The following is a 16,906-nucleotide window of genomic DNA, read 5'->3' as shown; positions in this document are numbered from 1 at the left end:
CTTTTGATATTCATACAAGTTGTTCTCTGTTCTCTGAAGGTCTCTTTAGTTTTCCTGTAGGCTGTATCTATCTTACCCCTAGTGAGATAAGCCTCTACATCCTTACATTTGTCCTCTAGCCATGCCTGCTTAGCCATTTTGCACTTCCTGTCGATCTCATTTTTGAGACGTTTGTATTCCTTTTTACCTGCTTCATTTACTGCATTTTTATGTTTTCTCCTTTCATCAATTAAATTCAGTATTTCTTCTGTCACCCAAGGATTTCTACTAGCCCACGTCTTGTTACCTACTTGATCCTCTGCTGCCTTCACTCCTTTATCCCTCAAAGCTACCCATTCTTCTTCCACTGTATTTCTTTCCTCCATTCCTGTCAATTGTTCCCTTATGCTCTCCCTGAAACTCTGTACAACCTCTGGTTTAGTCAGTTTATCCAGGTCCCATCTCCTTAAATTCCCACCTTTTTGCAGTTTCTTCAGTTTTAATCTACAGGTCATAACCAATAGATTGTGGTCAGAATCCACATCTGCCCCTGGAAATGTCATACAATTTAAAACCTGGTTCCTAAATCTCTGTCTTACCGTTATATAATCTATCTGATACCTTTTAGTATCTCCAGGCTTCTTCCATGTATACAACCTTCTTTCATGATTCTTGAACCAAGTGTTAGCTATGATTAAGTTGTGCTCTGTGCAAAATTCTACCAGGCGGCTTCCTCTTTCATTTCTTACCCCCAATCCATATTCACCTACTACGTTTCCTTCTCTCCCTTTTCCTACTGCCAAATTCCAGTCACCCATGACTATTAAATTTTGGTCTCCCTTACAATCTGAATAATTTCTTTTATTTCATCATACATTTCTTCAATTTCTTCGTCATCTGCAGAGCTATCTGCATATAGGATGATTTTGCTGAAAGGGCTTCTTTACCGTAATGGGTAACCATTAAGGTGGGTGTGCCTGGTACATACACAAGCCTTGGTGGAGCAGGTGTTGCACCCTGTACAAGAAGACTTGAGTATCAGCACCAGGCAAGTGGCCTGCCAGCACGTTACAAGCCAGGCGACTATGTAGAACTTTCCCCACAACAGCTGCCACTATCCATATCACTCACAATTTGTGGAGTTCTTATTACCTGTGGATTCGCTTCCATGACAATGGATTTGTTCTCTCCACTATTCTCAACCTTCATAATGCTCGCCTGCGGGCTGTGGAGTATCCCCATGGTACAGTAGCAGTAAACCATCAGCACTGGTGCATCCTTATCGGAGCAGTTTCAACTCTTTAGATTTATACCTGTGGGGAGAATCGGAAAAATGTCTCGTATGTGGGGCCTATAATGGGCAAGCAGACACTGGAACAACACATTCACACTGCCTGTGATGCCATTCAATTACAGGGTGGCACATTTGAATGTGTGCATCATTCACTGTGTGTCATGTTCATGAAACTTGGAGGCCCTTGGGAGCCACTTCAAATGTCTTGTCTAATGGTGGTCTCGCACAACATGTTGGGCACTGCATTGTACTGTACAGGCACGATGAATTAATAATCACCTTGGTAGCATAAACATCAGTCCATTTCCAATCATACTCCATATGATCTTTTTTGCTCCTTACCCTCTCATGTATTGTTTCCTGCAGTTTGTCTTGATGTAGCAAAATCCCCATGTGTAGAGTACAATGAAGACAACTCTATACATGCGAATAAACTCAAGTGATTAGACCCATATGGAATATATAGTCTGAAATTTTTGGTCAGATTTGTTGACAAATTTCATGTAGCAAGATTCAGTGATATCACATTCAAATTTTAATATGCTGCCTAATGTCATCAAATGTAAGAGGCTAACTGAGGCAAAAAAATAAGTTTGCAGTCAGTTTTGCCATGGTAACATTTCAAAACCAAACAATGCATTGATCTGATCAGAAATTCATCATCATTAAGGGTGAATAAGAGCATGTATTATTTGCCATTAAATTGAGAAGAGGAAACATGGACAGAGAATGAGAATTAAAAGCTAACATTGAGCAACAGTGATGGAATGAACCTGTTAAAATGTTTTGCTGTATGCCTACTAAAGCTTATTATGAGATCATCCTCCTACAGGCCAACCGTAAATTAGAATAGCATTCCACCCTCCACCTCAAAAAACTATCCAATCTCCTGGTTTCCCACCTCCGGAAAGGCAACTCACTCACCCTTCACAACCTTTCCAGCAAACCTCAACCTCCTCTCATTGCACACAAACCCAGTCTCTCCCATCTGCTCAATCTCCCACTTCCAGCTCCACTCCCTCCAAAACCTCAAAATTCCAATCAACACAATCTGGAACCACAACACCCTAATTCAGTAGTTAACCTTTCCTCCTCACCTCTCTCCCAATCCGAAACCTCTGTCCTATCCAAAGGCCTCACCTTTAGCCCCACTCCCAGATTCAACCAAACAGCCCTCGTCAAAGATTTACTGTCCTACACTCGTACTCTCTGCTGGAAATATCACTTTGCCACAAAGAAAAATGATCCTAATCCTACTCCTAATAATCCAACTCCCCAAGACACCATCCAAATTGAACCCTGCCTGGAACAGTTCCGTCCTCCGTCGCAGCGGGACCCACCTCCTCTTCCTCAAAATCACCCTCTCCAAACCTTCCAGGAATTTCTGACTTCCAGCCTTGCATCTCAGTCCCTCTTAAGAAACCTTAATCCTACTCCCAACATCACAACTGCTGAAGCCCAGGCTATCCGTGATCTGAAGGCTGACCGATCCATCGTCATTCTTCCGGCGGACAAGGGTTCCACGACCGTGGTACTTGATCGTCGGGAGTATGTGGCTGAGGGACTGCGTCAGCTTTCAGACAACACCACATACAAAGTTTGCCAAGGTAACCCCATTCCCGATGTCCAGGCGGAGCTTCAAGGAATCCTCAGAACCTTAGGCCCCCTGCAAAACCTTTCACCTGACTCCATCAACCTCCTGACCCCACCGACACCCTGCACCCCTACCTTCTACCTTCTTCCTAAAATCCACAAACCCAATCATCCCGGCCGCCCCATTGTAGCTGGTTACCAAGCCCCCACAGAACGTATCTCTGCCTACGTAGATCAACACCTTCAACCCATTACATGCAGTCTCCCATCCTTCATCAAAGACACCAACCACTTTCTCGAACGCCTGGAATCCTTACCCATTGTGTTACCCCCGGAAACCATCCTTGTAACCATTGATGCCACTTCCTTATACACAAATATTCCGCACGTCCAGGGCCTCGCTGCGATGGAGCATTTCCTTTCACGCCGATCACCTGCCACCCTACCTAAAACCTCTTTCCTCATCACCTTAGCCAGCTTCATCCTGACCCACAACTTCTTCACTTTTGAAGGCCAGACATACCAACAATTAAAGGGAACAGCCATGGGTACCAGGATGGCCCCCTCGTACACCAACCTATTCATGGGTCGCTTAGAGGAAGCCTTCTTGGTTACCCAGGCCTGCCAACCCAAAGTTCGGTACAGATTTATTGATGACATCTTCATGATCTGGAGTCACAGTGAAGAAGAACTCCAGAATTTCCTCTCCAACCTCAACTCCTTTGGTTCCATCAGATTCACCTGGTCCTACTCCAAATCCCATGCCACTTTCCTTGACGTTGACCTCCACCTGTCCAATGGCCAGCTTCACACGTCTGTCCACATCAAACCCACCAACAAGCAACAGTACCTCCATTATGACAGCTGCCACCCATTCCACATCAAACGGTCCCTTCCCTACAGCCTAGGTCTTCGTGGCAAACGAGTCTGCTCCAGTCCGGAATCCCTAAACCATTACACCAACAACCTGACAACAGCTTTCGCATCCCACAACTACCCTTCCGACCTGGTACAGAAGCAAATAACCAGAGCCACTTCCTCATCCCCTCAAACCCAGAATCCCCCACAGAAGAACCCCAAAAGTGCCCCACTTGTGACAGGATACTTTCCAGGACTGGACCAGACTCTGAATGTGGCTCTCCAGCAGGGATATGACTTCCTCAAATCCTGCCCTGAAATGAGATCCATCCTTCATGAAATCCTCCCCACTCCACCAAGAGTGTCTTTCCGCCGTCCACCTAACCTTCGTAACCTGTTAGTTCATCCCTATGAAATCCCCAAACCACCTTCCCTACCCTCTGGCTCCTATCCTTGTAACCGCCCCCGGTGTAAAACCTGTCCCATGCACCCTCCTACCACCACCTACTCCAGTCCTGTAACCCGGAAGGTGTACACGATCAAAGGCAGAGCCACGTGTGAAAGCATCCACGTGATTTACCAACTGAACTGCCTACACTGTGAAGCTTTCTATGTGGGAATGACCACAACAAACTGTCCATTCGCATGAATGGACACAGGCAGACAGTGTTTGTTGGTAATGAGGGTCACCCTGTGGCTAAACATGCCTTGGTGCACGGCCAGCACATCTTGGCACAGTGTTACACCGTCCGGGTTATCTGGATACTTCCCACCAACACCAACCTATCCGAACTCCGGAGATGGGAACTTGCTCTTCAATATATCCTCTTTTCCCGTTACCCACCAGGCCTCAATCTCCGCTAATTTCAAGTTGCCGCCACTCACACCTCACCTGTCATTCAACATCATCTTTGCCTCTGCACTTCCGCCTCGACTGTCATCTCTGCCCAAACTCTTTGTCTTTAAATATGTCTGCTTGTGTCTGTATATGTGTGGATGGATATGTGTGTATGTGCGAGTGTATACCCGTCCTTTTTTCCCCCTAAGGTAAGTCTTTCCGCTCCCGGGATTGGAATGACTCCTTACCCTCTCCCTTAAAACCCACATCCTTTCGTCTTTCCCTCTCCTTCCCTCTTTCCTGATGAGGCAACAGTTTGTTGCGAAAGCTTGAATTTTGTGTGTATGTATGTGTCTGTTTGTGTTTCTATCGACCTGCCAGCGCTTTCATATGGTAAGTCACATCATCTTTGTTTTTAAATGAGATTAGTTATATTCTGGTACATGGCTCATTTTTTTACACAATCTATGCAATGACATGTTGACATACAAATATTGGTCTCTTTGGCTGCAATGGCTCTGCAAACTAGTGGGCTCAAAGAGGCTGTGCCAGTGCTTTCTGATAGCTGGTGCCTTGTTTGCAGCATCAGATGAGTAAAATCATTCTGAACATAGTGTGGCCAGTTATTAGTTGGTGTGGTAAACTTCAAATGTATGCATCCACACCAGATGGAAGACAACAAACCATTTTCACCACTGGCAGACTCTGCCTTATAACAATCTGCTGTTATTTGTGTTAAAAAGGACCCTACGTACCGTATCCGTGATGCCACATCGTAGAGGATGGCATGGTAGCCCGTCGACATCAAGTGGTATTCAGAGCCTGTTCGCAGAGTTTAAGATTCAGTTTTTAAGTTTTTGACATCACTTACATATGTATTGTATTTATGAAAGAAATCAAAGTACACATATCAAAGCACAATTATATCTCGACCTATCTTAAATTGTATGCATTATTGCACTGGAAACCAAAACAAAATTTGTCCAAATGCTTGGAAAAAAGAAACAAAATAGCTAATATTTGTGCATACACTACAAATATGTTCCTACTATACAGATTCCAGACTCATAAATGACTGCTTTCTTGTGTGCACCTAAACCTAAAGATTTTGTACTGATATGCCATGCTGTGTAAATTTAATTTATCAGTAGCTTTTGCAGCATTCGTATTCTTTATTGCCTATTATCAAAACAGCTATTAGAATTTCATTTGCACAGTATTATACAGAGGCAAATAATTAATAAAGATTAGGTGACTTTCAACACCAACCAATTAAGATTTATTTTTATTGTCCAAAAACAAATCAACAGGTTGTGTGCCTTTCATTTGTTTTTTACCTCCAATAAATTAAATGTATTAGTCTCACGATTGCCCCCCCCCCCCCCCCCAATTGTGCAGTCAACATATAAAGATTCTCAGTTTTCAATCTGCATCAGTTGTGACAGTGCCTCGAGGAGTAGTTCTGTCTTATTTGTTAGTAGTAAGACATTGCTACTGAGATGGTCATGTTGTTGAAAAATTTCTCAGTTAGTATATTCTGTTCCTGCAACTGGACAAATATTAATGTGTTATCATGGAGGAGAGCATAAGATTGTTATGCAGTATTCAACATGTAGCAATGAAGTAGACCATTACTTACTCAGCAAGGTGTATCTGCTGCAGTTCAGAGGAATGACATGTTAGCTTTAGTGAAGGGCTGCAGCTCATCATGCCATTATGTCTTAAAGAGGTAACTTGTGTTTAGCAATGTTATGTAAAATTGTATCAAATAACAGTCGTTAATAGGATCCAATATGCTTTCAGACACAGTCTAGTAAAAATGTTGGATGGTGGTGAACTGGATGGACCTACACCACTCCGCCGCTCAACTACTGTAGATGTAGGCTCTGGTGAAGGGCCTCGACACTCCCCGAGTCCACCTCCTCAACCACGTAACCGTCTAACTCGGCGTGCCAGTCTCGATGATCTAGAGCATGAGTCCTGTCAATTGATGCCACGTGTTGAGGGTCGAATAGTGATCCTTACTGATCAGGTCAGTAACTTTCAACAGACATAGTTACTGCTTTGGTACTAAATTATTTTTTATTTTGTTAATTTGTTTTGTACATAAGTATTACTGGAATGAGTATTCATAAATCAAACAGTGTGTTCTTTATTGTAATAATGCTTCAGTGGTTGTGGGTTCTCTCTGCAGTCTGGTACCCAAAGTTCATATCACTGATCAGCCTGAGTGTTATTAAAGCCAACCTACTATCAATATAAGCTTGTCCAGGTGATAGCAGTGTCACCTGGTGAGGAAAGACTGCTAGTGGGACACATGCATGGAGCACGTAATATCAGTGAGCAAGCTGTCTGTGTGTAGAATGTGGAAGGCACATGATCTATCTAAGTTTGACAAAGGCCATATTGTGATGGCCCAGAGGCTTGGCATGAACATTTAGGAAACTGCACAACTTATCGGGTGTTTGTGGAATGCTGTGGTGAGTGTCTTCAACACTTGGCAAAACCAAGGTGAAACCACGTCCAGACATTGTGGGTTTGTGTGGCCACTCCTCATTACAGATGTTTGGTGTCGCAGGTTGGACAGATTGGTAAAAGAGGACGGGCAGTGAACTGTGGCAGAACTAACATCACATTTTAATGATGGGCAGAGTACAAGTGTGTGTGGACACACAGTGCACCAAACAGTCCTAACACTGGGCCTGTGCAGCTGACGACCCACGTGTTAACAACATGACATCAGTAACTATGACTGAAATGGGCTCCTCGCCACCGGCACTATACATTGGCACAGTGGCAGAGCATTGCATGGTCTGATGAATCACAATATCGTCTTCATCATGTCAATAGAAGAGCACAAATCCATCATCTTCAAGGGAACCAGCTCCTTGACACCTCTACTGTGGGATAAAGATATGCTGGCAGCAGCCCCGTTATGATCTGGGGAACATTCATGTGGGCACCCATGGTTCCAGTGGAGATTGTGCAAGACTCCGTGGTGGCCAAGGAGTTTCGCTTACTGGTTACAGACCACATGTACCCCTTCATGATGATCATGTTTCGCATTTGCAGTGGTATTTTTTGACAAGATAATGTGCCATATCACAAGGCCAAGAGTGTGATGGGGTGGTCCAAGAAAGATGTGGCAAGTTTCAATTGACATACTGGCCTGCCATCTCACCAGATCTGAATCCGATCAAACACAGCTGGGATGTGATTGAATGTGGCATCAGAGCTAATCACCCCTCCCCCCCTGCTCGTAATTTACGGGAATTGGGTGACTTGTGTGTGCAGATGTGGTGCTGTCTCCCTCCAGCGACCTACCTGCCATGACGTGTCACCATTGTTATCCATGCCAAAGGTGGACATGCCAGCTATTAGGTGGGTGATCATAATGTTCTGGCTGTAAGCACTATGGGACTTAACATCTGAGGTCATCAGTCCCCTAGACTTAGAACTGCTTAAGCCTAACTAAAGGACATGACACACATCCATGCCCGAGGCAGCATTCGAACCTGCGACCATAGCAGCAATGCGGTTCTGGACTGAAGCGCCTAGAACCGCTGTGCCGCAGAGGCTGGCTGTTCTGGCTGATCCGTGTTAAGGGGTAATCACAAAGTTCCCATTTGAGGATGTTGCTGCAATGTATATGCAATATAGCACAACTCCGATGTGGGTATGTAAGCACTAACATGTAGGCAAGGGATTAGTGTGGCATACGTGTCTTTCTGATGTGATTGCAGTAAATATCGAAACATGAACTATGGCAATGTTATTATTAAATGCATCCAAACAGGACCAATGTTATCCATGTTCTTATTTTCATGGCTGCCAAAGGACAAACACCCATTGACATTCATCAGAGAACAAAGAATGTGCAATTAAGGTAAAACGTCTGGGGAAAACTGTGACAAGGGTGCTGTTGCTTCATGATAACACACATCCCAATACTGCAAATCTCGTAATGCTGAAAATTTGCCAACTCAATTGGGAGATGTTTGAGCACTTGCCGTATTGTCCTGATCTCTCCCCATGCTATTATCATGCCTTCAGTCCCTTGAAAAAGGTCTTGAAGGGTCAACAATTCCTATCAGATAAGGAATATGCAGCAGGCAATTACAGATTTCTTCACACTGTAGGACACCGTGTTATACCTAATGGTTATCTTCAACATAGTGTGTCAGTGGGATGTTTGCCTCAATGCTCTTCGTGATTTTCCCTGATTGGCACAACAATTCTGTACTGTACGGCATTCAAATGGAAGCTTTTTGATCACCTCTTGTATATAAAATCTTGTTATGCAAAACAAGAATTTTTCCCAACATTGCAATTTTGAACCAGGGGTATGTTTGTTGACATTTACAAGATAAATGTAAGTGTGATAGTTTTTAGGCTAGTTTTTATTTGTATCAAACTTTGCAGTTATGAAAAGTATTCAGTTTCATAAACAAAATAATGTTGTATCACTTTTTTCTATAGTAGGCTCGCATTTTCTTCACAAAAGAAACATTTCAATTTAAAATTAGGAGCTATATTTTTATGAATGCCCTTATTGTCCAGACAGAAGTTTGGTGGCAGTACGTATAAATTGCAGACTCTAAATTCATGACTTTGAGGCTCATTGTTACTTGGCAGTTAATGTAATGTTCACTTTTGACAATGCTGCAGTATGGTGCAAACCCTTAATGCTTTTTTTATCTTTTTAATATTCTAAAATGTTTTTGCAGTAAAATTTTGTTTTACTGAAGACAAATTCAGTGTCCTTCATACAATGTGGAAAATGCAAGGTTTCATGTGTCTTTCAAAGCTCTTATCATATGGATAGTGAAGAGTAATTGTGAAATGAGGCAGGAAATTGTAAATTATAGCCAGATTATTAAATACATACAATTTGTCCCATTCCTCCATCAACATTTACTAAATTTTGTCAATATGTTTTTACATTTTTAATCCCTGGTCAAAAATTTGAATACATTCTTGCCGAAATGTAAAATTGTGAACTCCACAAATGCCTACAATAACAATGAGTTACAATTGGAATCAGTCAATTCATACAAATACCTCTGCATAAGAATTTGTGTGGATAGGAAACCAAATTATCGTGTAGCCTCAGTCATGGTTGAAGCAGGTGGCAGACTTTGGTTCATTGGTGGGATACAGGAAAAATGTAGTTGGTCTACAAAAGAGATTGATCTCAAAACTCTCATGTGATTACCCATCCTAGGATATTGTTCAAGTGTGTGGAACCCTTACCAAATGGGACTACCAGGGGATACTGAATGTATGCAAAGAATGATTGGAGGCTAATCTGACACATGGGGGAGCATAATGGAAACGTTGAAAAACCTGAAGTGGAAAAAGCTTGAAGATAAACATCACCTATACCATGAAAGTCATTGTATGAAGTTTCAAGAGCTAGAATTAACTGTGTATGTATGAATATACTACAGCCTCCTATGTATCATCAAAGAAGCAATATCAGACTAATTTCAATACAGAGGGATTTAAGCAATAAGTTTTCCCATACTGATGTGTACTACTTTAGAACTAATTTCTGTCATGTAATTCACAGTAGTTTGCAGAGTATAGAAGTGGGTAAGCTGAAAATTTATTTACACAAGAAATGTCTCCTGTGTTATGCACATTCAAAAATAACCCTTCAAAGGTATTTTCTGGGTGTTACAGACACCAAATTGAATTGTTTGTTTGGTTTTTTTAATTGTTGTTGCATCAGGTTCAGATTTTACTCAATTAGAGTCAAGAAGAGTTTTTTTAGAGGTACTTCTCTGGTGTGTAGCCTTGGGTGAAATATAGATGGTCAGGGGGTCGAACCCGGGACTCCAGATGGCAGATTTAAAGCTAGGACCCACGCGCCATATTTTGTCAGGAGGCCGAGCAAGTTGAAGAGCGTCGAGGGGCAGTGCAGAGTGATACAGTGGTATTCGGTAACCTTTATTTATTCAGCTAATTTAAAGTACTCGATGGGTGAAGCGATATGTCTGCATGCCGCCCGTGCTGTCCCGCGATTCCAGCTGGCTCAGCAAACTCCTGGTATGCCGACACCGCTTCTGCCATCATCAAGGTCGCCCGACGATGGAAGTTGGCCGAGCTCTCCCAGTCGCCGCCCGCTGGGACATTGCAACTGGCACCACTCCGCTTTCCACGATTCCAGAGACTGCTTCAGTCCCTGGACCTCAACCGAGCAAGGTGGTGCAGTGGTTAGCACACTGGACTCGCATTCGGGAGGACGACGGTTCAATCCCACATCCGGCCATCCTGATATAGGTTTTCCGTGATTTCTCTAAATCTCTTGAGGCAAATGTTGGGATGGTTCCCTTGAAAAGGGCACGGTCAACTTCCTTACCCATCCGATGAGACCGATGACGTCGCAGTTTGGTCTCCTCCCCCAAAACACCCAACCCAACCCCCTGGACCTCGCCGCCTACCGCCCCATTTGGCCTGCTCTGTCTGACAGTGGGATGAAGGTGGGTGTACTGGTCACCCATGGCCCTCAGGCCGCCGCTGCTCCCCGGTCAGGGCTGGACTCAAACCCACACCCTCCTGGACGCTGTGCTGCAACTTTCCGCTAGTGGTGCTTGCCGGATGGCAACACCCGCCGCTGTCTCTGGCACTGTTGCAGCGGTGCTGCACCTCCTGGACCCCGGTACGCCAAGTGGGAAATGTTGGGAAACGAACATGGCCCGCAGACTCAAGTGGAACCGGGCCCCTCCTGGTCCCGCTGCAGACCGCTGTCACTGTCCTCTTTCAGGCTGCCATTCTGTCCCATCCCGGTGAAGTGTCCCCGGCAGCAGAATACAGCCCAAACAAGTACATAGAAAACAGAATACAAGTTTATGCATAATACTTATAACGTTGCTGCCAGACTGTCCCCTATAAGCGAAGACCAGCACAGGTCCGTCCCGAATCTCGACTGGCCTGTCACAGTCTGACCCAAGCTAAAATTGCCCGTCTAGTTGTACTGGTTTTTCCCTCACTTCTGACGTAGTGTCAGAGAGAGACAGAAACTACGGCAGGGATAAATTCTCACATGTCAGCCAATTACAAATCGCCACTCTTGGCTCTGGCCTAGTGCCCCCCCCCCCCCCCCCCCTCGTACATTGCAGTAACTTAATGCAACTGCCTCATTGTTTCTCCACTCAAAACAAATCATGCATGCAATACCACTGTTGCAGCTCTGTGCCTGCGAGTGCCATTTTTACCTTGCCTGGCCCACTGGCTTTCGACTGTTACCACACTCTGCCAGCAGCTCCAGATTTCATTGCCCAACTGTGCCTTCATTGAATTTTGATAAAATTTCCCTTTCCCTCGACTAGGACTGACACTAGCACAGCACACCTCCCTCCTTTCAACGAGATTCATCCCAAACTGAGATAAAACAGATGTGGCCTGTGGCTGCCTATAGACATACGTTGTTCACAAAACTTACATTCTACAGACTAAAACTATCGAGAATGTCAGAACATTAACTCGACACCTATGCACTGATTAATCATGCTGTAGGCAACTGATGTGTTGGCACCTCCTCCACTGGTGCACGTTTCCGCATTCTCCACAAAGCTATACTAAAGAAAAATAGAAAAAGGTACACCCGGTGGCTGAAATGCTCACTGTCATTGTTCTGTCGCTCCGATGCTGTTGTAACGTTTGAACGTGTTGCAATACTTTAATAACCATGATAGATCCTTCGTGTGCATTAATAAAGGAATGCAATGTTTCAAAAAACTCTGGGTTTAGCGTGGAGTTCGAATACGTCAGATGCTGCACTGGTAATATCTCCAGCACCCCTTCCGGATAAAACAACGTTCCCTGTGACAAAATTAAAGTTGTTTCACTTGTACGTGATGCTGGAAGATGGAAATCCTCCCCCAAAATCTCACAAACCGTACCATTTGTAATTATTCCACTCTCCCGCAGTCGCAACCTCCTTATTTTATCTGCTCTCTGATTGGTATGACAAGTTACCATCACCCATATCGTTGTAAATACCCAATATAACCAATGCCTCCCTACCTTCAAGAAGTAGGAATGTGTCGATAACACCTCTGTCTCACAATCTGAGCCGTTCATAATCCCCAGGAACAATCCAACTTCGCATGTACTACTGTCTGAAAAAACTGGTCAATTAGGGCAAATCATCACTCATCTTTGTGTACAATGCTCCAACTCTGACAATGGTAGTACTCTGTGAGCTTCTGTGTTTGCCAAAATAAAAAGTATGTCTCGCGTCCTAATCTGCACCCATTTACTGATCTCCTTTGATTTCACTAGGTATGGATGAATAGTGTAACACTCATAACGTGAGTCAATTCAACTACTGGAAAATTGACATTGATGTAAACTCGTCCCCATCTGTCCTCACCTGTATCAACAATACACAGAAGAATATTGGTATAGCGGTCTGTGATACCTCCACTACACACTCTATATCTGGTGGGAATTGTCTCTTTGCTAATTGTAATCCTCTTTAAAGATCGTCTGGCGAGATTGACACTGGACCACGATGCCTGTTTACTGCATGATAAACTGATTCCGGTAACATCGTAACCTCTGTACGTGCATCACTTAATCGGTCTGCTAATGTCCTGAGCAATCAGGCAATAGACAACTTACCATCCAATATGTTCAATTGTTTCTGCAGTATCTCTAAATCACTGTTTATAATTTCCCGTGTCTCTCCCGCATATCGAGTCAACTCCTCCACTAAGGTTCGTATGAGCTTGGTGTTATCAGCATGTTGCGTGCCACTCTATGGTTCCTCTAACCTCACTGACCGCTTGCTACACCTGCATTACCGATTGATTCAATGCTCGGACATCATCATCATCTGCTGTACCGAATACTGTTTTCAGTATCTTTCCCCCTGCATTTATCCATCCCCTCTTGTTCCTAGTTACCGCCTGTGGCACACTCTCCACTATACGAGACAACTGCTCCCTGAGTTTACTATAAGGCAACTGTAATTCTTGATACTCCCCTTGTACTTTTTTAAATATGTGATTCCTTCCCCCCTCACCCCCCCCCCCCCCCCCCTCCCTGCGGTATACAATTCTGAGAATGATTTTTGTAATTTTCGTACTTCATTCCTGATCTTCCATAGCTCTATTGTTGTTCGTGGTGACCACTTATGACTTGTTACTAATATATCTGGCTGCCGTGAATACAGTACCCTTGACTGCAAGGTCTGGATCATTATCTGTTGATGTCCATCTCCACTGTTGTGACCAAAGATCAGCATCCCCATGGCTATCACCCAGCACATCCACATATGTTCTGACCCTGCGAAGAAAAGGAACATGCCTGTACCACCCGTTTTCCACTACAAGATATTACAACATCGTACGACATCCTCAAAAATTCCCGACAGTTCACTCTGCCCCTATCGAATTCTCTGGAAAAAAAAAAGTAATTGTCTCCCCCATAAAACTAAAACAACAAACAAGAAAAATGCAGTTATTATTGGACCCACCAAAACGTGAGAAAAAGAGAGAGAAAACAAAAACCCACACACAAAAAAAAAACAAAATGCAAATTATCCCTTGATACTAAAACACAAAATGTAAACATGCCATAAAATATTACACATACAATAATTTACTCCCTCCATGACCGTAACGTATATGGAAAGTAATGCGTCCGCTGTTGTCCTTCCCCTGAGACCTCCTCCTTCCATTTGCTTTGCCTAGCCTCTGCATTCGAGCCACTTCCTTGTAATTGAGGTAATCCAGCCACCATTCCTTTAAAAGGCTTTACTCTACTCACGTGGATAATGGATGTTTTTGTTGGCAGCTGCACTTTAACATTCACAGGCGAACTCATGTCCACGACCTGATATGGTCCGTGGTACTTTGTCAAGAACTTTTTCGTCTTTCCCTTAGATGTATATGGATTCATGATTAATACCCATTGACCTACCCTATACTGTGCTAAAGGTCCCAACCACTTATTCGGTTCTTCCTGCCTCTCTAACACTTTTGTATTGGCCTTCTGTACCCTCTTCCAGACTTCCCATATTGTTCGTGCAAATTCCCTCACTGCTTCCCCTTTAGCTCCCGATTTCGGACATAGAACGTCAAATGGTGATGGCATCTTTCGTCCATAGGCCATCTCGAATGGTGATATTCCGATCCCCGAATGTATTTTAGTGTTATAACTCGATACCTTGTATGGAAGATAAACGTCCCAGTTATCATGGTTTCCATTCACATAATAACTTAGCATTTTCGAAATTGTCCTATGTACTCGCTCTGTTCTCCTATTCGCCTGCGGATGAAATGAACTGGTCTGTAGTTTTTTAATTCTCAATAGATGACACAACTGTGACATTAATTTAGACATGAAGTTCGTTCCTTGATCCGTAATCATGGTATCAGGCACCCCAAACTTCATTAACCAGTTATTGACTAAAGCTCATGCTACCGTACTTGCCTGTTGGTCTGGTATTACAGCCATGGCTAGAAACCACGAAAAGTGATCAATTATAGTTAAAACATAACAATTCCCTACCGGTGTTTTGTTGTATGGCCCACAAATGTCTAGCCCGATAAACTCGAATGGTTTCGAAGCCTCTGGTAACCGCTGCAATGGAATTTTTGCTCGCGTCACATCTGCACGCTGTGCACACAGCACGTAATTTGCTACGTATTGTTCCGCATCCCTTCTCCAAGTGCACCACCAAAATAATTCAGCTACTCGTCTTCCTGTTGCTTGATGACCACCATGCCCTGAAAGCACATGATCAGGGGCCTGCTTTAAGACTTCCTCTCTCAAACTCTGGTACCACTACCCATGGTCTGCACCTGGTAACTCTAAACAACAAATTTCCCTCCACAATGAAATGTGGTTGAGTTCTAAAACCCTCGCAGTCCTCATCTTCTGCTTGTGCCCTTTGCCATTCCGCGACACTCTTACCCATTACTTCTAATACGTCTAATTTGCAACATAACGCACCTGTCTTCCCGTGTTTCTTCCCTGGCTTATGAATTACTTCAAAGTCAAATTCGCTTAATTCTAGAGCCCACCGTGTTAGCCGACTAGAAGGATCCTTGAGTCCCAGTAACCATCTTAATGCTGCATGATCTGTCATGACCTTAAACTTGCTACCATAATGGTAACAACGAAAATAAGTTACTCCATATATTACAGTCAACATCTCCTTTTCCATTGTGGAATAATTCCGCTCTGCCCTATTTCACTGTCTAGAAGCATATGCCACCGGATGCTCCTGTCCATTCACCATTTGCCCCAAAATACATCCTACTGCGCCATTTGAAGCATCACATGATAAGATGAAGTCTTCTTCTAAATTCGGAAACACCAATACCGGACCAGAAACTAATCTCATCTTTAATCCATCAAAAGCTTCCTGACATTCCTCCATCCCTCACATTCCTCTGTTCACTGAAATTTAACCCCTTTCTTTAAAATCTTTGTTGGCTCGGCTATTGTAGCAAAATCTTTTACAAATTTACGATAATATGAACGTAATCCAGTATACGATTGTAACTGCTTCGTTGTACGTGGTGTCAGAAAATTTTGAACTGCCTCTGTTAATTGAGGATCAGTTTGAACTCCTTGTTCACTATTACATGACCTAAATATTTGACATGCATCTACGCAAAATTACATTTTTCTAAATTTAATGTTAACCATGCCGACTGCACTCTTTTAAAGACTTCTCTTAAACATGATACATGTTCTAGTATATTCTTTGAAAATACTATAATGTCATTTAGGTAAACCATATACGTCTTTGGTTTCAGTCCCCTTAAAATTCCATCTAATAATCGCTGAAAAGTTGCTGGTGCATTTTTCAACCCGAATGGCATACGTATATACTGATAGTGTCCCCCAGGAACAGTAAAAGCTGCCTTTGCCCTATCCTCTGGCACTACTTCCAACTGATGGTATCCGCTCCATAAATCCATTGTATAAAATACTTACATTGCTGCCCCAGATTGTCCCATGTGTCCGTGATATTCGGAATCAGATATGCATCCGAAATGATTTTCGCATTCAGAAACCTATAATCACAACAAAACCGATATTTCCTTGCACCATACACCAACTTCTTAGGTATGAGAACTACATTGCTTGAATATGGACTATCGCTATGGTCTATGATTCCATCTCGTAGTTGTTGTTCTACAAACTCCTCTAGTAGCAGTTGCATATGACGTGCTATCCTATATGGTTTCCTAAATGCTGGTGTATTATCCTCCATTGGTATGTGATGCTTTGTAATTGGTGTTGCTGGTAACCTACCCTCCGTTGCGAATAAATCGCTAAATGTCAATAACATTTCCTCCAACGCGACCCTGTCGTCT

General features: G+C 43.4%; 1 protein-coding gene across 4 annotated transcripts in view; it reads left to right on the top strand.

Annotated features, from left to right (window-relative positions):
• Nucleotides 1-16,906, top strand: part of LOC124803023 (trifunctional nucleotide phosphoesterase protein YfkN) — a 210,069-nt gene that overhangs the window by 187,625 nt on the left and 5,538 nt on the right. For all 4 annotated transcript variants that reach the window (XM_047264135.1, XM_047264132.1, XM_047264133.1 and 1 more), the window contains one exon: nt 6,366-6,594. In XM_047264135.1, coding sequence (XP_047120091.1) covers nt 6,366-6,594 — 229 coding nt within the window. The remainder of the gene's footprint in view (nt 1-6,365; nt 6,595-16,906) is intronic.

Source organism: Schistocerca piceifrons, chromosome 6 (assembly GCF_021461385.2).
Source record: "Schistocerca piceifrons isolate TAMUIC-IGC-003096 chromosome 6, iqSchPice1.1, whole genome shotgun sequence".
Lineage (NCBI taxonomy): Eukaryota > Metazoa > Arthropoda > Insecta > Orthoptera > Acrididae > Schistocerca > Schistocerca piceifrons.
This window is presented reverse-complemented; position numbering and strand designations above follow the sequence as displayed.